We start from the raw sequence: 23,506 nt of genomic DNA, 5'->3' as shown, positions 1-23,506 counted from the left end.
TAGAAAATGAAACAGGCAAAAACACATGACCAACAGGGGGTTCTGGGCGAATCTGGTGCTGACTCACCTGAGGTGACCGAGAAGTGTTCTGCCTGCCTTCTCGACTCCCAGACTGGCTCCTCCAGCACCGGTCGGCCGTGTGTCCTCTCCGACCACAGCTGGTGCAGGAGGAGCCACCTCCTCCGGTGCCCCTTGGCACGGCCCCCCCTACCTCCATAGGGGTAGGGGCGGGGGTGCACGGGGGTGGAACGGGCAGGACCCTCTCCGAACGCCCGCGGGCAGCCAGCAAATTGTCCAACCGTATGGACATGTCAATGAGTTCGTCCAGGGATAGATTGGTGTCCCTACAGGCCAGCTCCCTGCGGACGTCCGCCCGGAGACTACACCGGTAGTGGTCTATGAGGGCCCTGTCATTCCACCCCGCTCCAGCAGCCAAGGTCCTAAACTCCAGCGCGAAGTCTTGAGCGCTCCTCGTCTCCTGCCTGAGGTGGAACAGCCGTTCACCCGCCGCTTTACCTTCGGGGGGGTGGTCGAAAACAGCCCGAAAGCGGCGGGTGAACTCTGGGTAGTGGTCCCTCGCCGAGTCTGGAGCGTTCCAGACCGCATTAGCCCACTCCAGAGCTCGGCCCGTCAGGCAGGAAACGAGGGCACTTACGCTCTCCTCTCCTGTAGGAGCAGGTCTGACGGTGGCCAGGTACAACTCTAGCTGGAGAAGAAACCCCTTGCACCCAGCTGCCGTCCCATCGTACTCCCTCGGGAGTGCCAGGCGAAGCGCGCCAGAGCCAGACGTCGTAGGAGGAGGAGATGGTTGTATCGGGGGGGGGGTGTAGGTGGAGAGAGGATACCACTCCTCTCCCATCGTTCCATCCTCTCCATCATCTGGTCCATGGCGGATCCGATGCGATGCAGGACCGATGTATTGTGCTGGACACGTTCCTCCATGGAGGGTAGTGGAGTGCCCGCTGCTCCCGCTGATTCCATGCTCCTTCTGGTGGTGCGGGATTCTGTAGCGTCTTGTCTGTGGTGTGGCGGAAAGAAGCGCAGGAAGCAGCAAACACTGTGTGGTAATTTTAATTAAGAACCACCCGTACAAAATAAGAGGTCTCCCAACAACAGGGAAAAATACAATGGACAAGCACAGTCAACAAACGCAGTTGACATACAGAAAAACAATCCCGCACAATAGGGTGCGGGCCAGCTGAACTAAATAGCCCTCTTAATTACCTAACTCAGGGCAGGTGAGAAAACATAAAAAAAGGGAAAAAACAAAAAGGGAATCGGTGGTAGCTAATAGGCCGGTGACGACGACCGCCGAGCGCCACCCGAGCAGGAGGGGGCGCCACCGTCGGTAGGAATCGTGACAATATGGTTGAATCATCAGCATACATGGACACACAGGCTTTGTTTAATGCCAGTGGCAGGCCATTGGTAAAAATAGAAAAGAGTAGAGCATAGAGAGCTGCCCTGCAGTACACCACACCCTACATGTTTGACATTGGAGAGGCTTCCACTAAAGAAAACCCTTTGAGTTCTATTAGTTAGATTGCTCTGAATCCATGATATGGCATAGGTTGAAAAGCCATCAAATCTAACTTTCTCAACATCAGGTTATGGTCAATAATATCAAAGGCTGGACTGAAATCTAACAGTACAGCTTCCACAATCTTCTTATTATCAATTTATTATTTCAACTAATCATCAGTCATTTGTGTCAGTACATGTTGAGTTCCCTTTTCTATAACCATGCTGAAAGTCTGTTATCAGCTTTCTTACAGAGAAATAGCATTGTATTTGGTCAAACACCATTTTTTCCAACAGTTTGCTAAGAGCTGGCAGCAAGCTGATAGGTCTGCTGTTAGAACCAGTAAATGCTGCTTTACCACTCTTGGGTAGCGGAATGACTATGGCTTCCCTCCAGGCCTGAGGACAAACACCTTCCTCTAGATTCATATTAAAGACATGACAGAAAGGAGTGGCCATATAGTCAGCTACCATCCTCAGTAGCTTTCCATCTAAATTGTCAATCCCATGAGGTTTGTCATTACTGATTGATAACACAAATTTTCCCACCTATCCCACATTAACTTTACAAAATTCAAACGTCAAACTTTTCTTTCAAACATTTGTTTTTATGGATGTTCGTTGTTGGAATTTCCTGCCTAAGTTTGCCCACTTTGCCAATAATCATTAAAATAATTGGCAATCAAATGGTATTGTAATGAATAAGCCATCTGAATCGATGAAAGATCGAGTTGAATTTGTCTTGTTGCCCATAATTTCATTTAAAGTACTCCAATGTTTTCTTTCTCCATCATTCTTTAGATCATTGATCTTGGCTCTATAATAAAGTTTATTCTTCTTTTTGTTGAGTCTAGTCACATAATTTCTTAATTTGCAGTAAGTCAGCCAGTCAGATGTGCAGCCAGACATATTAGCCATTCCTTTTCCCCATCTCTTTCAACCACACAGGTTTTCAATTCATCATCAATCCATGGAGCCTTAACAGTTCCAACAGTCAGTTTCTTATTAACAGGTGCATGTTTATCAAAAATTCGAGTAAGTAATTTCATATATTCATCAAGTGCAGCGTCTGGATGATCCTTGTTAATCTCAACACACCAACAAATATTTTTAACATCATCCACATAAGAGTCACACGAAAATATTTTGTATGATCTCTTATACATTATATTGTAGGTTGACTAATAACCTGAACCAGATTACAGGCATTAGTTACAGTGAGATGCTTCCTCTTCAGGTCCCTGAAGAAAGTAGGCCTCTCTGTTTACATCACATACACTATCAAGCATTTCACACATATTATTTAGATACTGAGTGTTAGCACTTGTTGACCTATAGCAATACCCCGTAATAATAGGCTTTAGGTGAGGCAGATGAACCTGCAACCACAGCACTTCATTAACACTTGACACAAAATCTCTAAGTATTACAGGGATATGGCTCTGAATATATATATATAAACACCTCCTCCATAAGCATTCCTGTCTCTCCTATAGATGTTATATCCTAGTATTGCTACTGCAATTATCTAAGTGAGTCTCAGAAATGGCTAATATATTAGTGTTGTCTGACGTTAGCAAGTTAGAAATAAGGTTCCTGAAATTTTAAGGCTACATACAGTGTATTCATATGAGCTATTTTCAGCCCTTTCCTGAGTAGCTTCTCAGAGATAGACATAATACAGAAAAGAACAAACAAAGCAAGAGAAAAAAATAATACTCAGCAGTCGATTAATTAGTTGGGATGTGTAAGTGTGTGTGCTGCTGGGTGGAAGCTACAAACTTATAGGCTTGGCTCTCTCATCCCTTCCAGGCTTTTGGGAGGGAGGGTGGACAATGAGCCTGTTGTAGCGGATGTAAGCAATGTCCCCACGCGCTCCCGCAGCTTTCATGGCAGGATAACTAATTTTGCTTCAAGATAGTCCTCGTTGACGAAGATGTACGTTACTTTCAACTTCTTGGCTCTTTCCAGAACAGCTACCTTGTCCTTTAACCTCAGAATCTTGACCACTAAGGCCTGTCACCTGGGAAGGTGGTGGGTTTTCCAGTCCTGTGGGCGCGCTCCACCTCAATCTTCCTGTGGTCCATCTTCAGTTTCTCAGAGTTCATTTCCCTCACTTTGTCCTCAGATTCCGTCTAGATCTCATGTGAAGATTCTGCAATTCCGTCCACAACAATGTTGTTCCACCTTGACTGTCCCTTGAGGTAGTCTGATTTCTCCATCATTGTTATCATGGATTCACATACAGAACTGATGTCCTCTCTCATTGACTTACAGATTGCTGTCATCTTGCCGTTTTCCTGTTTAAACTCATCGAGCTGACCCTGGGACGACTGGAAACTGTTTTCAGGTCCTGGACCTCTCTGGTCAGGTCGTCCATTATTTTATTAGTTGAATCGACCAGTATTTGGACACAACACTTGAAGCTATTTTCTTGTTGTTGTAAGAACTGCTTGTAGAAATATTTTCGTTTGTTTAAAATTTCTTATGGCCAGGTGGGACGGTAGCGTCCCACCTGGCCAACATCCGGTGAAATTGCAGGGCGCCAAATTCAAAATACAGAAATACTCAAATTAAACATTCATAAAAATACAAGTGTTAAACATCGGATTAAAGATGAACTTCTTGTTAATCCAGCCGCTGTGTCAGATTTCAAAAAGGCTTTACGGTGAAAGCATACCATGCGATTATCTGAGGACAGCGCCCCGCTTACAAAAGCATACAAACATTTTACAACCAAGTAAAGGAATTACAAAAGTCAGAAATAGCGATAGAATGAATCACTTACCTTTGAGGATCTTCATATGTTTGCACTCTCAAGAGTCCCTGTTACACAATAAATGTTCATTTTGTTCGATAAAGTCCCTCGTTATGTCCCAAAAACTCAGTTTTGTTGGCGCGTTTTGTTCAGTAATCCACTGGCTCAAAGGCGGTCACGACATGCAGACGAATACAACCTAATAGTACCGGTAATGTTCGTCGCAACATGTCAAACGATGTTTATAATTAATCCTCAGGTTGTCTATTGTCTAAATAATTGATAATATTTCAACCGGACAATAGCGTCTTCAATAGAAAGGAAAAACAACTAACGGCGAGCAATCGGTCACGCGCGCAAAACAGCTCAGGTTCATTTTGCATGCCACATAGAAAATGGTTTCATTCTTCCTAGTTTTTCAGAATACAAGCCTGAAACAATGTCTAAAGACTGTTGACATCTAGTGGAAGCCATAGGAACTGCAATCTGGGCCCTAACCCAACAGATACTGTATAGGCATTCAATAGAAATGTACCCACATCAAAAATATCCCACTTTCTGGATGGATTTTCCTCAGGTTTTCGCCTGCCATATCAGTTCTGTTATACTCACAGACATTATTTTAACAGTTTTGGAAACTTTAGAGTGTTTTCTATCCAATACTACCATGCATATGCATATCCTAGCTTCTGGGCCTGAGTAACAGGCAGTTTACATTGGGTACCTCATTCATCCAAAATTCTAAATACTGCCCCCTACCCAAGAGAGGTTAAAAGATCCTTCACCTGTGATAGAGAGACACCACTGTCCTCAACGATACTCCCATCGGCTTTGGTCTTTGTCATGGTAGTAATGTAGGCTACGCTGTTACTCCTCGCAGTTCCAGACAGGGCAGGTCTCAGGGAACATGGAAACAGCAACAAACAGCAGGGATCTAGAAAGTTAAAAGTCCCAAGGGCTAACTGCGCTCAAGCCCTCAAGGAAACCCTGCTAAATTGATAGGCAGCTAACAGTGGCAGCTAGGCTAGCTGCTACGCCAAGCAGCTCATCAGACCCTTGGTTGCCAGGATCCCTAGACAAATAGCAGCAGTCCCAGCAACTGATGCCAACCGCGTCGCGGGATCCAAACTCAAAAGGTAGCTAGCTAGTGTTTTCATGTCTATCTGAGCTATTGCTGTTCAAGCAAGCAGACATTTAGCTGGTATGATGTAGTATTGCAATAAAGCTGCTCTCACTACACTGGAAGTTAATAGGAATATTACTTTAAATCGCAAAAAAAATTCTATCATACATTTCAATACTGGTCGATATCACAACGCGGGAGGTTGTCTTTCCTCGAATGAGCCATTGATCTTATTATTGCGATATTCCTACCACGAGAAATGTGTAATTTAACAGAGCGTCCACCACATTTTTCCTATTTGTCTGCCTCTTCGGTCTAGGGTGCATTGCATGGTGTCGCTGCATGCCCGTTGTGAATGTCAGACTCCACTCTGTGAGGCACATCGATCTGCAGATTGAACATGGTGAGATTGTAGTCTCCTAAATAGCTCAGTTTGTTTAGGCGATTTTACAGCTAACAAGCTAGTTACTTCACATGCTGATATTGACTTTGGTATTATTGTGTACAGCTACGTTTGCTAGCCAGCCAGCCTATAGAGAGCGTTGCATCGTGGCTTTTGTAGTCAACTTGAGCTACAAAAGATTTCCACTACAATTTTCATGTTACTACCAACCTTATTATAACGACAAAATTAAACATTTGTTCACAAAAAAATATTGTTCTCACATATTAGTGTCATTTTGTCACGTCCTGGCCAGTATATAAGGTTAATTGTTTTGTAGTTTGGTCAGGGCGTGGCAGGGGGTATTTGTTTTATGTGGTTCGGGGTGGTGTGTTTGTTAAAAGGGTGTTTGGTTTAGTATTTCCGGGTTTTGGTTTATGTCTAGGTAGTTCTATGTGGAGTCTAGTGAGTGTATGTCTATGTTTGGTTAATTGGGGTTAGGACTCTCAGTTGAAGGCAGGTGTTGTCTATCTGCCTTTGATTGAGAGTCCCATATATTAGGGTGTGTTTGTGTTTGTGGGTGATTGTTCTGTGCTTAGCCGTGTGCCTAGTCAGACTGTTATTGTCGTTCGTTCGTTCGTTTTTCGTGTTTGTTATTTTTGTATGTTCATTTTGAGAGTAATTAAAAATCAAGATGAGCATTCACATACCTGCTGCGTTTTGGTCCTCATTCACCGACGACAACCGTGACAGAATCACCCACCACTCAAGGACCAAGCAGCAGAAGAAGGAGCAGAGGGAATTCGAGTTGGACTGGCGGGAGAAATGGACCTGGGAGGAAGTTCTGGATGGGGCCGGACCTTGGCACCAGGCTGGGGATTATCGACGCCCGCAGTGGGAAATTGAGGCAGCCAAGGCAGAGAGGCAGTGGTACGAGGCCAAGTACGCACTGAAGGAGAAGCACGAGAGGCACCCCCAAGAAATTTTTTTGGGGGGGGCACACGGGTAGTTTGGCTAGGCAAAAGAGGAGCCAGAAGCCAGCTACCCGTGGTTATATGGAGGAGCGTATGGGGTGGAGAGCGCTATGTTTCGCTGAGGAGCGCACTATCTCACCCATACGCACGCACAGTCCGGTGCGCGTTATTCCAGCCCCTCGCAGGTGCCGTGCTAGAGCGGGCATCCAGCCTGGTAGGAGGATGCCTGCGCAGCGCATCTGGTCGCCGGTACGCCTCCGAGGACCAGGCTACCCAACTCCCGCTCTACGCACGGCTACCATCAGGCCCCTGCACAGCCCAGTCTGCCCTGTACGAGCACCCCGCTCGTACAGGGCTACTAGTTCCATCCAGCCAAGGCGGGTTGTGCAGGAGGTAAGATCTAGACCGGCTGTGCGCCTCCATAGCCCTGGGTTTCCAGCTCCTGTCTCTCGTGCGGACCCGGAAGTGCGTCCACCCAGTCCGACTCGTCCTGTTCCCGCTCCCCGCACTAAACTGCAAGTGCGTAAACCCAGCCTCGCCAGTCAACAGTCGTCACCAGAGCTGCCCGCCAGTCAACAGTCGTCACCAGAGCTGCCCGCCAGTCAACAGTCGTCACCAGAGCTGCCCGCCAGTCAACAGTCATCGTCAGAGCTGCCCGCCAGTCAACAGTCATCGTCAGAGCTGCCCGCCAGTCAACAGTCATCGTCAGAGCTGCCCGCCAGTCAACAGTCATCGTCAGAGCTGCCCGCCAGTCAACAGTCATCGTCAGAGCTGCCCGCCAGTCAACAGTCATCGTCAGAGCTGCCCGCCAGTCAACAGTCATCGTCAGAGCTGCCCGCCAGTCAACAGTCATCGTCAGAGCTGCCCGCCAGTCAACAGTCATCGTCAGAGCTGCCCGCCAGTCAACAGTCGCCAGAGCTGCCCGCCAGTCAACAGTCGCCAGAGAGGTCAGACTGCGCTGAACTGCCGGAGTGGCCAGACTGCGCTGAACTGCCGGAGTGGCCAGACTGCGCTGAACTGCCGGAGTGGCCAGACTGCGCTGAACTGCCGGAGTGGCCAGACTGCGCTGAACTGCCGGAGTGGCCAGACTGCCCTGAACTGCCGGAGTGGCCAGACTGCCCTGAACTGCCGGAGTGGCCAGACTGCCCTGAACTGCCGGAGTGGCCAGACTGCCCTGAACTGCCGGAGTGGCCAGACTGCCCAGACTGTCCCGAATTGCCAGACTGCCCAGACTGTCCCGAATTGCCAGACTGCCCAGACTGTCCCGAATTGCCAGACTGCCCAGACTGTCCCCCCGGCGATGCCAGACTGGCCCGACTGCCCCTCGGCGATGCCAGAGTGGCCCGACAGCCTGGAACGGCCGGAACCAGAGCCACCTCCAGAAATAGGTGGGTTGGGGAGGGGGGGTGTCGCACAGTGCCGTCGTTGACGGCAGCCACCCTCCCTTCCCTCCCTTTAGAAAAGGGGACTTTTTGTTGGTGTTGCTTGGGGTTATTTTTTGTTAAGGTGCTTCTGGGGTAGCACCTTTAAGGGGGGGGGGGGTACTGTCACGTCCTGGCCAGTATATAAGGTTAATTGTTTTGTAGTTTGGTCAGGGCGTGGCAGGGGGTATTTGTTTTATGTGGTTCGGGGTGGTGTGTTTGTTAAAAGGGTGTTTGGTTTAGTATTTCCGGGTTTTGGTTTATGTCTAGGTAGTTCTATGTGGAGTCTAGTGAGTGTATGTCTATGTTTGGTTAATTGGGGTTGGGACTCTCAGTTGAAGGCAGGTGTTGTCTATCTGCCTTTGATTGAGAGTCCCATATATTAGGGTGTGTTTGTGTTTGTGATTTGTGGGTGATTGTTCTGTGCTTAGCCGTGTGCCTAGTCAGACTGTTATTGTCGTTCGTTCGTTCGTTTTTCGTGTTTGTTATTTTTGTATGTTCATTTTGAGAGTAATTAAAAATCAAGATGAGCATTCACATACCTGCTGCGTTTTGGTCCTCATTCACCGACGACAACCCTGACACATTTAACTCCATACAATGCAACTTTATTGTCCATCAGTTATGGCGAACAATGGAAATGTGTCTTCTGCTCCGAGACAGCACACATACAGCTGAGACAAGCACAGGTTCGACCTGCAGCGCAGCGCCCCTGGATGGAAAGCATGTTGTGCGGTTAAGGGTCTTGCTCAAGGGCCGAACGGTAGGGGAACGTCTTTAGGATGTGAACCCTGCAGCCCTCCAGTTGCCAGATCAATTCCATCAATTTTTCCGAGCCAGTGATTTGAACCGGCCACTTTTCGGCCACAGGTCCAATTCCTAGACGTTGGGCTACCTATCCCATAACATAATTCCTTGGTATAAGTGAAGGACTGTGTAGTGAAGGCTTCTGTGTGTAGGCTTCTGCAGTGGTTGCTATGCAGTGTGTGTGTGCGTGTGTGTGTGTGTGTGTGTGTGTGTGGACCCAGAGGCCCTTGTGGTGGTATGACTCACAATCCAACCCCCCTACTCCTTCTCCGCCTGCTCTCTCTCTCCCAACAAGATATCACAGTCTTACTTCATTCCTTGACATCCTTGGATAAACGTCTATTTTTTATTGGTAAACGGACTTCATCTCCCGACATCCTGTATTTAGGCCAATGACTGTATATATGAATAGACAAAGTCATCGATTACGTGACACTATTCATTCCTACATCATGTGAAGACTCAATAGCTCATTGAAGTCAAATGAAGTCGGTTAAGATGACGTCTCATGAAGACATAACATGCGCAGTTTGAGAAACTCCAGGAAGTGAAGTTGCAGGCTGACATTAGCATCTAAATTATCCTTATAACTTCGAGTGCGATTTTCAAATAATAGGTTCAAGGACATACATCTGGTGTATTAGAAGCAATTATTGGTGCCATGATTGTCATCAAAACATTTTTTTTTATTTATGCGAAGATTGCCATTTTTCCATTCACTATAATGGGGGATCCTGTATTCTGCAAACAATGCCTGCAGTACCGTGGTCGGCCTTGAACTTCCGTTGCGTCATTGAGAGTGGGCAGTCGTTCTCCCCTGATTTAGGCTCACAGAAACAACTCTACGGTTCAGTTAAGGAATTCATTCCGACTGGGTTAAGGGTTAAGGTTTGGGATAGGTTTCAAACAAAAACAACTCGGGTTAAGTTCAGGCATTAATTCTGATTGGTTGAGAGTTCAGGCCTTAATTCTCTTGGTTAAGTTCAGGATTAAGGTTTGGGATAGGGTCCTGAGGCATTGTCGTGCCCTCTTCACGACTGTGTTGCCGTGTGTGGACCATGATAGATCCGTAGTGATGTGGACACAGAGGATCTTGAAGCGCTCGACCTGCTCCACTACAGCCCCGTTGATATGAATTGGGGTGTGTGTCTGTATCTGGGTGCTGGTGTGCTTGCAAGTGAGTGTGTGTGCATGTACGAGTGTTTGTGTGTGTTGAGAGAAAGGTTGTTGAGAGAGAGGTTGTTGTCCTGGCACCACACTGCCAGGACTCTGACTTCCTCCCTATAGGCTGTCTCATCATCGTCGGTGAACAGGCCTACCACCGTTGTGTCGTCAGCAAACTTAATGATGGTGTTGGAGTCTTTTGAGGCCACGCAGTCGTGGGTACAGGAGGGGACTAAGCACGCACACCTGAGGGGCCCATGTGTTGAGAATCAGCGTGGCGGATGTGTTGTTGCCTACCCTCACCACCTGGGGGCGGCCCGTCAGGAAGTCCAGGATCCAGTTGCAGAGGGAGGTGTTCAGTCCCAGGGTCTTTAGCTTAGTGATGAGCTTTGAGGTTACTATGGTGTTGAACGCTGAGCTGTGGTCAATGAACAGCATTCTCACATATGTGTTCCTCTTGTCCAGGTGGGAGAGGCCAATGTTGAGTGCAATACATTTTAGCAGCCCCCTCGTGACAGGAAAGAGGAAACATTTTAGTTTTAAAGTTCACTTCCTGCAATTCTGCACATTTTGCCGTGAGGTGTAGAGAGAACGTTGCCTTTTTAAAGCAAGTTTGCTACAATTGTACAAATTTTGCCATGGGGTGGAGAGAAGATTTGCAATTTTACAGCAAATGTTCTGCAATTCGACACATTTTGCCATAGGTTGGTGGCAAATGTTTGCCTACCTCCCTACTCTTCTACGTTTGCACACACTGTACATAGATTTGTCTATTTTTCTTTTCTTTTGTGTTATTGACAGTACGTTTGTGTATGTGTAACTCTGTGTTGTTGTTTTTGTCACACTGCTTTGCTTTATCTTGGCCAGGTCGTAGTTGTAAATGAGAACTTGTTCTCAACTGGCTTACCTGGTTAAATAAAGGTGAAATATAAATATATATATTTTTTGCAGTTTTTAATATAATAGCTGATGATCAATGGGCCCCACCCCAGTCAGTAATTCAACCATGCTTACTACACGTTTAGATAGCTTGCCGCTAGTCTAATTTACCAATCTAAAACATTTTATCTGACAATGGCTAATTGAGTGACTGCTGATGCACAACCAAATTCTTCAAAATTGCACGTTGTGTATTCTATTATTCCAACTCTCAACAGTAAGTTGAGACCCCGACTGAGTTCCTAAACAATCAAATTGGTAGGTGGGCCTATCACTGTTCCAGGGTGTCTGGGATGATGGTGTCTATGTGAGCCATGACCAGCCTTTCAAAGCATTTCATGGCTACAGATGTGAGTGCTCAGGGGCGATGGTCATTTAGACAGGTTACCATGGCGTTCCTGGGCACAGGGACTGCGGTGGAAGGAAGGGAGGGAAGGGGAAGAGGGATGATGAGAGGGATGGAGGGAGGGAAGGAGGGAGGGAAGGAAGGGGAGGAGGGATGGATGGAGGGAAGGAAGGAAGGAAGGCAAGACTGATGAAGGGGGAAGGAAATAGAGAGGGTTTAATTTTCTATTTTAAATTGTGTCACTGATATATATGTATCTGTCCCTGACAGGCTCTGTCATAATAACCTAACCCATGTCAATACGGACATGGACATACACACATGCACACACACTCACTTGCAAGCACACCAGCACCCACAAACAGACACACACACGTCAGCATCACATCACGACTGAGAGAGAGGGGGTGGGGGTGGAAGGGGAGATGTGCCCTATATAAGTGGTGGTGGTGACTCACAACCCATCTCTCGCTCTCTTTTCTCTCTCTTTCAATCTTTCTTTTCTCTCTCTCTCTCTCTCTTTCTCCATATCTCTCTCCCTCAATCAGTTTCCGTGTCATTCCACAACTACCCATAATGAATCGCTCCTTACTACGCACACAGCTGCTTCTACGCCATAGATATGAATGAATGAGACGATCCTCTTTCTCTGTCGTTCCCTCTCTTTCCCTCCCTCTCTTCCCTCTCCTTCATCTCTTCCCCTCATTCATCTCTTTCCCTCTCTCTAACCAACATCCATAAGACTGCACTAAACCATTGTTTCCCAACCCTTGTCCTCCAGTACAGAGTCCTAACACCCATGGAATGTTCCAGAGACCTAACACCCATGGAATGTTCCAGAGACCTAACACCCATGGAATGTTCCAGAGACCTAACACCCATGGAATGTTCCAGAGACCTAACACCCATGGAATGTTCCAGAGACCTAACACCCATGGAATGTTCCAGAGTTCTAACACCCATGGATAATTCCAGAGTCCTAACACCCATGGAATGTTCCAGAGTCCTTACACCCATGGAATGTTCCAGAGTCCTAACACCCATGGAATGTTCCAGAGACCTAACACCCATGGATAATTCCAGAGTCATAACACCCATGGAATGTTCCAGAGACCTAACACCCATGGATAATTCCAGAGTCATAACACCCATGGAATGTTCCAGAGACCTAACACCCATGGATAATTCCAGAGTCATAACACCCATGGAATGTTCCAGAGTCCTAACACCCATGGATAATTCCAGAGTCCTAACACCCATGGATAATTCCAGAGTCATAACACCCGAGGAATGTTCCAGAGTGCTATTCGTCCATTCCTGATACATATATGTATGATAACACAGTAAACTACACAACACCATGCCAGGGTGAGATATTCACTATCTCCACCAGCTCCATTTTACATGACTCTGTGTGTGTGTGCGTGCGTGTGCGTGCGTGCGTGTGTAAATGGTGAGGAAATGAATTGGGCCATTCGGGTCGAAGATTAAAATGAAATAAAATCACAATTAAAAACCTTATCAGGGTCAATGTCTTACGGGCCCTCTTCTTTTCATAGAGCAACTGACACACACACACACACACACACTTTCTCTTTATAGAGCGACTGGTTTTGTTCTAGTTTTCTTTTCAGCAAGAGGACAGAATCCATCCTGGTTAAGGCTAAATAAGTACACTATATAGGGAACAGGGACCCATTTGGAACACACACATAGTAAATCTAGGTTTGAACCTCTCTCACTGGCTAGTCTTCCCATGTTCATATATTCTCACTAGATTGGGGTTGAAGGATGAAGCTAATGTTAGCCTCCATTTAGCCATCGGAGCGGCTAAGTCAACAATAGCATAAAGAACAAAGTGGCGTAGCTAACATTAGCATAACTCACAGTATAGCCTGTATAGCTATCGTCACATACGTTTTCATATTCACAGTTCACACCCAATCTCTCGCCCCCCCCCTCTTTCTCTGTCGCTCTCTCCTTCTCTCTCCCACCTCTCTCTCTCTCTGCATTGAGTCAGTCTCATTACTATGCATGCTAATACATGTAGCATATTGTTAACCCCATGCCAGAGGTTAGCTCTCCCCTACAATGACAATGCCTCTTATTGGCTCTCCTCATTGGTTTGAATCACATTGCGTTTGGCCTTTTCTCGCTGCGGGGATAAGTGGGTCGCGGTGTGAACTCCACCCCAGCGGTGTGTGTCTCTGTAAGAATAATACTACATGCTCAGTGCTTAAGGAGGATGTATAATTTAACAGAGCGATTTGGGAGAGCTACACATCATTATAACTCCAGCAGAGCTGTACTGTGTAGAGACAGAAGAGTAGACGAGAACAATCTCTGGTTCACTTAGTAGGGTTTCTGGTGTCAGAGCACACACACCACACACACACACACACACACACACACACACACACACACACACACACACACACACACACACACACACGCAAGAGAAGAGGAGGAGAGGAGACAAGAGAAGGGGAGAGGAGAGGAGAAGGGGAGAGGAGAGGAGGGGAGACAAGAGAAGAGGAGAGGAGAGGAGAGGAGAGGAGAGGAGAGGAGAGGAGAGGAGAGGAGAGGAGAGGAGAGGAGAGGAGAGGAGAGGAGAGGAGAGGAGAGGAGAGGAGAGGAGAGGAGAGGAGAGGAGGGGCCTGTGTATAGGACCGCACACCTGTTTTTAATTCATTTCTCAAAGTCTAATTTAGACCTGGGAAAGCAGGTGTGTTAAGCATCTATTCAACTGGTGACAGAAACAGAAATAGTTTTAGCTGAACTGAGAATTGGTAAACTATGAAAACCAACTGTCTAATATTCTAGAAGACAACTGAGCTGGGTAGGGATTGGACTCTGTCGAGTGCTAGAGTCGATCTGTAACATGGAAGGGAACATTTTGAAGGTATTCTAAAAGCGTGTTTGGGCCAAACTCTAGCCGATATATGACCTAATTTCCTATGACATCATTTCCAATCCTTGCGCGGTAAAGGAGCTTGATTACATTTCTAGGTTATCATTAAATGATGTCATTCCAGTTCCGAGCTTGAGTGTTCCAGTACTCCAGGGACCATGGGAGTTCTGGAGTGTTATGATAGATAGATAGATAGATAGATAGATAGATAGATAGATAGATAGATAGATAGATAGATAGATAGATAGATAGATAGATAGATAGATAGATAGATAGATAGATAGATAGATAGATAGATAGATAGATAGATAGATAGATAGATAGATAGATAGATACACTGGTTTTGATGGTTTAGGAGGGCAATTGTTTTAAACCACACACACACAGGCCAAACCAGACTAAGAGTCTGGAATAAGAGACAGAGACAGGGAGAAGACTGGACTCATGTTTCATGGGTGGAGGGAAGAGGAGGATCAATTTAAGGAGTTTGTTTCTTACGAGAGACAGAGAGAAAGAAAGAGACATTTCAAATGTCTTGTGTGAGTGTAATATTTACTGTTCACTTTTTATTATTTATTTCACTTTTGTTTATCCATTTCACTTGCTTTGGCATTGTAAACATATGTTTCCCATGCCAATAAAGCCCCTTGAATTGAATTGAATTGATAGATAGAGAGAGAGAGAGAGATCTCATTTCTCCTTTCTTCCACAGTTCCTGTGTTTCTATAGTTTTGTTCATATATATAACCAGATATGATGATCAGGTCAAGGCCATCTCATAATTACGGAAGATAGAAATTAAAAAGTGTGTGTGTGTTACACAAGGCTGTCAAAACCTCTAAGAATCCATTGCAAGTCTCTGACAGTATATAAGCCTTAGTATGTGTGTTTGCTGAGTGTGTGTGTGTGTGAGAGAGAGAGAGCGAGAGAGAGAGCGAGCGAGAGAGAAAGAAAGAGAGAGAGAGCAGGAGTGTGTGTGTGTTACTGCCAACTCAGTCATAAATGATTCAGTTCCCTGGGGTATACGCATATGTGTGTGAGTGTGCGAGAGAGGGAAAGAGAAAGAGGGAGATGGGGAGAGAGAGAGAGAGAGAGAGAGAGGCAGAGCGAGAGAGAGAAAGAGAGAGGGAGAGGTGGGGAGAAAGAGAGAGGGAGAGGCAGAGCGAAAGAGAGAGAAAGCGAGAGGGAGAGATGGGGAAAAAGAGAAAGAGGAGGAGAGAGTGAAGGAATATGTGCTTCCAGATTACATATGTATGTGCTTTTGCTGTAGCGTGGGATGTGTTTGAGAGAGCTAGAAAGAAAGCGAGAGACGCTTGAGTATGGTTCAATGAATTTCGACATGTATGTGAGTGATGAGCGTGTGTAACTAAACGTATGACACAAAACTATGATACTGTATGTGTGTATGTGCGCTTGCGTGTGTATGCATCTGTGTGTTCGTGTGTCTGTGCATCTATGCGTGTGCTTGCTAGTGTGTGCCCTCTGCGCCAGTTTGAACGATGTCTTCTGTTCTTTCATCCTTCAATAACAATTCACAGGTCTATTTAATGACAGTGATTTGGATGGCATGGGAAGCAAACCAAGCAGAACTGCACAAACACGTTAGACCACCGACCGCGGGGTCGCACGACCAATCCAAGCACTTCAAATCCCAACCAAAACCACTCCACGTACACGGCTTCTATTCATTTGATTGTTGTGACGGCAAAATTGCTTGAGGCTGACTGACAATTTGAAATGTTTTAAAGCCAAAGGTCCAATATTCTACAACAAAGCTGTTTAGACGCGCACCTCTTTTGGACTCTGATGAGAGCTGAAGGATAAATGCCGGTGTTCTGTACATTACCTTGGAAATCATGGACACCGCAGCGGTTCTTTTGGTCGCTAGAGACGCGACCCAGTTGTTCGTTCGATTAGTTGGATCTCTACAGAGGCTTTACGTTCCGTTGCCATACTCAGTGGCGTTCTTATCCCTTGCTCGTTGCTAGTTAGGCAACTTGTTCACTAACTCTGCAGCCAGAATAAAAGCAACGTTTATACTGTTGGTCCCGCTATACCTCAGTTGCCAAAGAAAACAATACTAAGCACACATTTACTGGTAGAAATAAAATGTTTTCGTTGATATTTTCATTTATATACGCAAATTCATACTTTCTCATATTTTGGTTGCCAGTCGTTCATTTGATTAGTTTGATATTTATGGACGTGACCCAGTCCTTCGTTCTTTATGTTCCTTTGCCATGCTCGCTGGCAACATTCCTATCCCTTGCATGCTAGCTACCCAGCCAGCTAGCTACGGCTAACACAGTCACAACCTCGGCAGCCAGAATAACAGAAAAGTAGCTGTTTCCTATTGACATTCATTTGGATACATCCATAACAATGAGCTGATAATGCCCGTTTTTGCCTGACATAGTTAGAAAAGTTTGCCTTCTCGCCAGGACACTCGTGAACACCGACTGTTAATTACGAGGAGATCACACTGCATATCAAATGCTAGGCTATAAGTTAGCTAAATAGTTTGTTGCTAGCAAACCTGACATTATGACAACCGACCCCCATAATAATTTAAACATGTGGGAGGATTTGACAGCATAGCGCCACTTGCATCATGGCAACAGTAGGGACCAGAGAAATTCGTGTTCATCAGATGCTCAAAAAAAACATGTCCCTACAAAAACAAATCACTACTAGCTACTGTAGTTAGCTAAGTTTTTTCCTCATTGGACGTGTGTTTACAATGTATCCAGTTTCAGTTTGTAAAGATGTTGATAGCAAGTACAGTCTGCATGTGTAGGCGCATATTGCGTCATGATTGCAAGTTGTCCCAATATCTTTTCCAACTGTCCCGTTATCTGGTTTTAATGTCCATTTTAGAATGCCCTTCTAGCCAATCAGAAATTAGTATTCAACAATGCTGTGGTATAATACAAGATAACCAGGACTTTTACTGTCGCTCTGGTCTTTTGTTTTATAGTTTTAGGTCTCTAACCATCTCTCTCTCTCTCTCTCTCTCTCTCTCTCTCCCTCTCTCCCTCTCTCTCTCCTTCTCTCTCTGTATCTCCCTCTCTCTGTCTCTCTCTCTGTCTCCCTCCCTCTCTCTCTCTCTCTCTCTCTCTCTCTCTGTATCTCTCTCTCTCTGTATCTCTCGCTCTCTGTATCTCTCTCTCTGTCTCTCTCTCTGTCTCTCTGTTTCTCTCTCTCTCTGTCTCTCTCTCTGTCTCCCTCTCTCTCTCTGTCTCTCTCTCTGTCTCCCTCCCTCTCTCTCTCTCTCTCTCTCTCTCTCTCTGTCTCCCTCTCTCTCTCTGTCTCTCTCTCTGTCTCCCTCCCTCTCTCTCTCTCTCCTCTCTCTCCTCTCTCTCTCTCTCTCAGGCTCCTACAAAGGGATGTGTAAACAGATAGACCACTTCCCAGAAGACACAGACTTCCAAGCGGATGGCGCTGAGTTCTTTTTACGTGAGTCGTTTATTTCTTTCTCTCTCTCCTTCAGTGTATTTTTCTCCTTGTTCTATTTTGTTTACAGCGCCATAAGTGTGACGTTTTACCTAACTTGAACAGGGCCTGTATCCACAAAGCATCTCAGAGTTGGAGTGCTGATCTAGGATCAGGTCCCTAGCTATCCATATCATTTTAGTCATTATGATATAAAAGGTGAAACTGATCTTAGATCAGTACTCTGAGAGGCTTTGTGGATATGGTGCCTAGAGTTTTCCCTGCCTAGGTTACATGGTATAAGGTCACATGGTCAGGTCACATGGTCACCTGGTATAAGGTCACATGGTAAGGTCACATGGTCAGGTCAAACCAGGGAAGAACAGCTGCCCCGCGGTACTGCAGGCATTGTTTGCAGAAAACAGGATCCCCCATTATAGTGAATGGGAAAATGTCTATCTTCGTTGTCAATCTTCCTGTAAATATTGAAGACAAACATGGTAACAATAATAACTTCTGTAACACCAGATGTATGTCCTTGAACCGATTATTTCATAACCGCACAGAGAAGAAGTTATGAGGATAATTTAGTAACTAATGGCAGCCCCTCTAATTGAGATAATCAATGAAAGGGGGCAGCACTGAGATAGCCCGCAACATCACTTCCTGGAGTTGCTCAAACTGCACATGTTATGTGTACATCAATCTCCCATATGAGATGCCATCTTAACTGACTTCCTGGGCTTCAATGTGCTATTGAGTCTTCACATAGGAATGAATGGTGTCACGTAATCGACGGCTTTGTCCATTCATTTGTACAGTCATTGGATCAAACTGCTGGCCCTACCCTAGTATGGCATAGTCATGTTATCCACCATGATGATTATAGCTATGGCTGCGCCACGTGTCATTTGGAGTGCTTGATGGTTGAATGGACACTCAACTGAATGAGTGCAGTGAAGGAAGTGGAGGAGGAGTTGGAGGTGGAGGAGGAGTTGGAGGAAGAGGAGGAGGAGAAAGAGGAGGAGAAGGAGGAAGATGAGGATGAAGAAGAAGAGTAGGAAGAAGAGGATTAGGAGGATGAGGAGGAGGAAGAGGAGGAAGAGCAGAAGGAAGAAGAAAAGGGGGATGAGGAAAAGGAAGTGGAGGAGGAGGAAGAGGAGGAGGAAGTGGAGGAAGTGCAGAGGGAAGATGAGGAGGAAGAAGGGGAAGAGGAGGAAGAGGAGGAGGAACAGAAAGAAGAGGAGGAGGAAGAAGAGGATGAAGAAGAAGAGTAGGAAGAAGAAGAGGAGGAGGAGGAAGAGGAGGAAGAACAGAAGGAAGGAGGAAGAAGAGGAGGAGGATGAGGAAGAGGAGGAAGAAGAGGAGGAGGAGGGTAGCAGGACTGCGCTGTCGTTCTCCCGATGGTTTGCCAATTAGTCCACATTCTTCTATAAATACTCCAGCCTCACTTATATGGGTCACACCTCTCTCTCTCTCTCTCTCTCTCTCTCTCTCTCTCTCTCTTCATCCTCCATCCCTCCATCTCTTCATTCCTCCATCCTGCTCTCCACTCCTTCATTGCTTGGCCTGCCTGAAAGAGAGGGGCACAGGGGTAAGGGAGGGTGAGGTGGTGAGAGAGAGGGCGTAGAGGGGCTCACCTCTAGGGGGTAAGGTGGATACAGGGTAGGGGAGAGGGTTAGGGAACTCAGAAAGAGGTGAGAGGGAATGGGGGTTGTAGGAATAAAAGGAGGGATGGAGAGAGACGAAGAGAAAGAGTAAAAGGAAGGCGGGAGAGAGGGATTGTGAAAACGAGAGTGGCTAGAGGCTACGGCTGAGGACAGGAACAAGTACAAGAAGTCCCACTATGAACTCAGCACAGTCATCAAACAAGCAATAGGACAATATAGGAATAAGGTGGAATCATATTACACAGGCTCCAACACATGTTGCATGTGGCAGGGGCTACAGTCCATTACAGATTACGAAGGAAGATCCAGCTGTGATCTGCCCAACGATGCCTCTCTATCAGAAGAACTCAATGCATTTTATGCAGGCTTTGAAAATAACAACATCGTGCTGGGTGTGTTCACAACCCAGAAGATTCTCAGTTACATCTCACCCACCTAGAGGAAGAGGACGATGAGACAGCCTACAGGGAGGAGGTCAGTGAACTGGCAGTGTGGGGCCGGAGCAACAACCTCTCCCTCAACGTCAGTAAGACCAAGGAGCTGATCGTGGACTACAGGAAACAGGGAGGGGCGAGCACACCTCCATCCACATAGTTCCTCAGTTTCCACATCACTATAGACGCTCAGTCGTGAAGAAGGTGCGACAGTACTCTTCCCCCTCAGGAGGTTGAAAAGGTTTGGAAAATCCTCCAAAAGTTCTGCAGCTGCACCATTGAGAGCATCTTGACGGACAGCCCAGTACATCACTGGGGCCAAGCTCCCTGCCATCCAGGAACTCTATATCAGGCGGTGTGAAAGGAAGGCCAGGAAAATGGTTATAGACTCCAACCACACAAGCCATAGACTGTTCTCTTTGCTTCCGCATGGCAAGCGGTACAGGTACATCAAGACTGACACTAACAGGCTCCTGAACAGCTTCTATCCCCATGCCATAAGACTGATAAATAGTCTCTTGGCACACTCACAGGGCCCTACACACTTAAAGACTCTGCATGGTCAATCCGACATCTGAAGTGACCACGCAGCACTTACTGATGCAGCCTCCACAGACTTCTGGGCTTTCATACTTCTTGCGCTTAGCGGAGCAAAACAGAGCTATGGTGAAGGAAGTTGTCAAGGAAGTGAGTTTGTGTTTATACAGGACGTACCTTTCCCACCTACCGTCAACCAATCATGTCCATGCGGAGCTATACGGAGCCCTTCGCATTGTTACAAAATTTGAGAGGTGCACAGCGATGCGGTATGGGGCTTGATTTGGCCTTGAATGGGCTTTTACGCACACTCCAACACACACACAAACACCATAATTTGCTCACACACACACAGCGCCTTCGGAAAGTATTCAGACCCCTTGACTTTTTCCACATTTCGTTACGTTACAGCTTTATTCTAAACTCCATTAAATAAATACAAATCCTCAGGAATCTACACACAACAGTCCCATAATGTCAACAAAAAACAGAAAGACTTTATTTACATAAGTATTCAGATCCTTTGCTATGAGACTTCGAAATTGAGCTCAGGTGCACCCTGGTTCCATTGATCATCCTTGAGATGTTTCTACAACTTGATTGGAGTCCACCTGTGGTAAATTCAATTGATTGGACGTGATTTGGAAAGGCACACATCTGTCTATATAAGGTCCCACAGTTGACCGTGCATGTCAGAGCAAAAACAGGAATTGTCCGTAGAGCTCCGAGACAGGATTGTGTCGAGGCACAGATCTGAGGAAGGGTACCAAAAAATGTCTGCAGCATTGAAGGTCCCCAAGAACACAGTGTCCTCCATCATTCTTAAAATGAAAGAAGTTAAGAACCACCAAGACTCTTCCTAGAGCTGGCTGCCCGGCAAAACTGAGCAATCAGGGGAGAAGGGCCTTGGTCAGGGAGGTGACCAAGAGCCAAATGGTCACTCTGACAGAGCTCTAGAGTTCCTCTGTAGAGATGGGAAAACCTTCCAGAAGGACAACCATCTCTGCAGCACTCCACGAATCAGGCCTTTATGGTAGAGTGGCCAGACGGAAGCCACTCTTCAGTAAAAGGCACATGACAGCCTGCTTGGAGTTTTCCAAAAGGCACCTAAAGACACTCAGACCATGAGAAACAAGTTTCTCTGGTCTGATGTGAAGCATGGTGGTGGCAGCAGTGAAGCATGGTGGTGGCAGCATCATGCGGTGGGGATGTTTTTCAGCAGCAGGGACTGAGAGACTAGTCTAGATCGAGGGAAAGATGAACGGAGCGAAGTACAGATAGATCATTGATGAAAACCTGCCCCAGAGTGCTCAGGACCTCAGACTGGGGTGAAGGTTCACCTTCCAACAGTACAACGACCCTAAGCTCACAGCCAAGACAACACAGGAGTGGCATCAGGACAAGTCTGAATGTACTTGAGTGGCCCAGCCAGAGCCCGGACTTGAACCCAATCAAACATCTCTGGAGAGACCTGAAAATAGCTGTGCAGCGATGCTCCACATGCATGCGACGCTCCACATGCATCCTGACCGGGTGCATCACTGCCTGGTATGGCAACTGCTCAGCATCTGACCGTAAGGTGCTCCAGATGGTAGTGCGAACGGCCCAGTACATCACTGGGGCCAAGCTTCAATAGGCGGTGTCAGAGGAAAGCCCATAAAATTGTCAGAGACTCCAGTGACCCAAGTTATAGACTGTTCTCTCTGCTACCACACGGCAAGCAGTACCGGAGCACCAAGTCTAGGTCCAAAAGGCTCCTCAACAGCTTCTACCCCCAAGCCATAAGACTGCTGAACAATTCATAAAATTCGTCCATAGACAATTTACATTGACCCCCCCACCTCCCTCCCTTTTGTACACTGCTGCTACTCGCTGGTTGTTTGTTACCTATGCATTGTCACTACACCCCCTCCTACATGTACAGATTACCTCAACTAGCCTGTACCCCTGCACATTGACTCGGTACCGATGCTTCCTGTATATAGCCTTGTTATTGTTATTCTCATTGTGTTACTTTTTATTATTACTTTTTATTTTAGTCTACTTAGTAAATATTTTCTTCTTGAACTGCACTGTTGGTTAAGGGCTTGTAAGTAAAGCATTTCACAGTAAAGTCTACACCTGTTGTATTTGGGGCATGTGACAAATAAAGTTTGATTTGATTTGATCTGCAGAGAAGAATGGGAGAAACTCCCCAAATACAGGTGTGCCAAACTTGTAGCGTCATACCCAATAAGACTTGAGGCTGTAATTGCTGCTAAAGGTGCTTCAATAAAGTACTGAGTAAAGGGTCTGAATACTTATCTAAACGTGATATTTATATTTTTTCTTTTGTATAAATTTGCAAAAAATTCAACAACAACAAAAAAAGTTTTGCTTTGTCATTATGGGGTATTGTGTGTAGATTGATTAAGAAAAAAAATATATGAATACATTTTATAATAAGGCGGTAACGTAACAAAATGTGGATAAAGTCAAGGGGTCTAAATACTTTCCAAAAGGCACTGTAATATGCACATACATTTACCCTGACTCCATATACACACACACCCACTCACCCACTCACATACAATCATCATACACTGCTGCTACTCTGTTTATACTGCCTCCACATACACACACACCCACTCTCCCACTCACATACAATCATCATACACTGCTGCTACTCTGTTTATACTGCCTCCACATACACACACACCCACTCACCCACTCACATACAATCATCATACACTGCTGCTACTCTGTTTATCATATATCCTGATGCCTAGTCACCTTACCCCATATACATATCTACCTCTATAGATCCAGTATCCCTGTACATTATAATATGGTACTGACCCTGTATATAGTATGTTTACCCCTATACATATCTACCTCTATAGATCCAGTATCCCTGTACATTATAATATGGTAGTGACCCTGTATATAGTATGTTTACCCCTATACATATCTACCTCTATAGATCCAGTATCCCTGTACATTATAATATGGTACTGGAACTGACCCTGTATATAGTATGTTTACCCCTATACATATCTACCTCTATAGATCCAGTATCCCTGTACATTATAATATGGTACTGACCCT

General features: G+C 45.9%; 1 protein-coding gene across 1 annotated transcript in view; it reads left to right on the top strand.

Moving 5' to 3' along the window:
- The window catches only part of LOC106594525 (voltage-dependent calcium channel gamma-2 subunit), an 89,478-nt gene that overhangs the window by 54,442 nt on the left and 11,530 nt on the right, over positions 1-23,506 (top strand). Inside the window, exon 2 of the mRNA XM_082969376.1 lies at positions 17,719-17,877. Within this exon, the coding sequence (XP_082825502.1) occupies positions 17,719-17,877 (159 nt within the window). The remainder of the gene's footprint in view (positions 1-17,718; positions 17,878-23,506) is intronic.

Source organism: Salmo salar, chromosome 02 (assembly GCF_965601325.2).
Source record: "Salmo salar chromosome 02, fSalSal1, whole genome shotgun sequence".
NCBI lineage: Eukaryota > Metazoa > Chordata > Actinopteri > Salmoniformes > Salmonidae > Salmo > Salmo salar.
The sequence above is the reverse complement of the archived record's forward strand: the minus strand, read 5'-3'. Positions and strand labels throughout refer to the sequence as shown.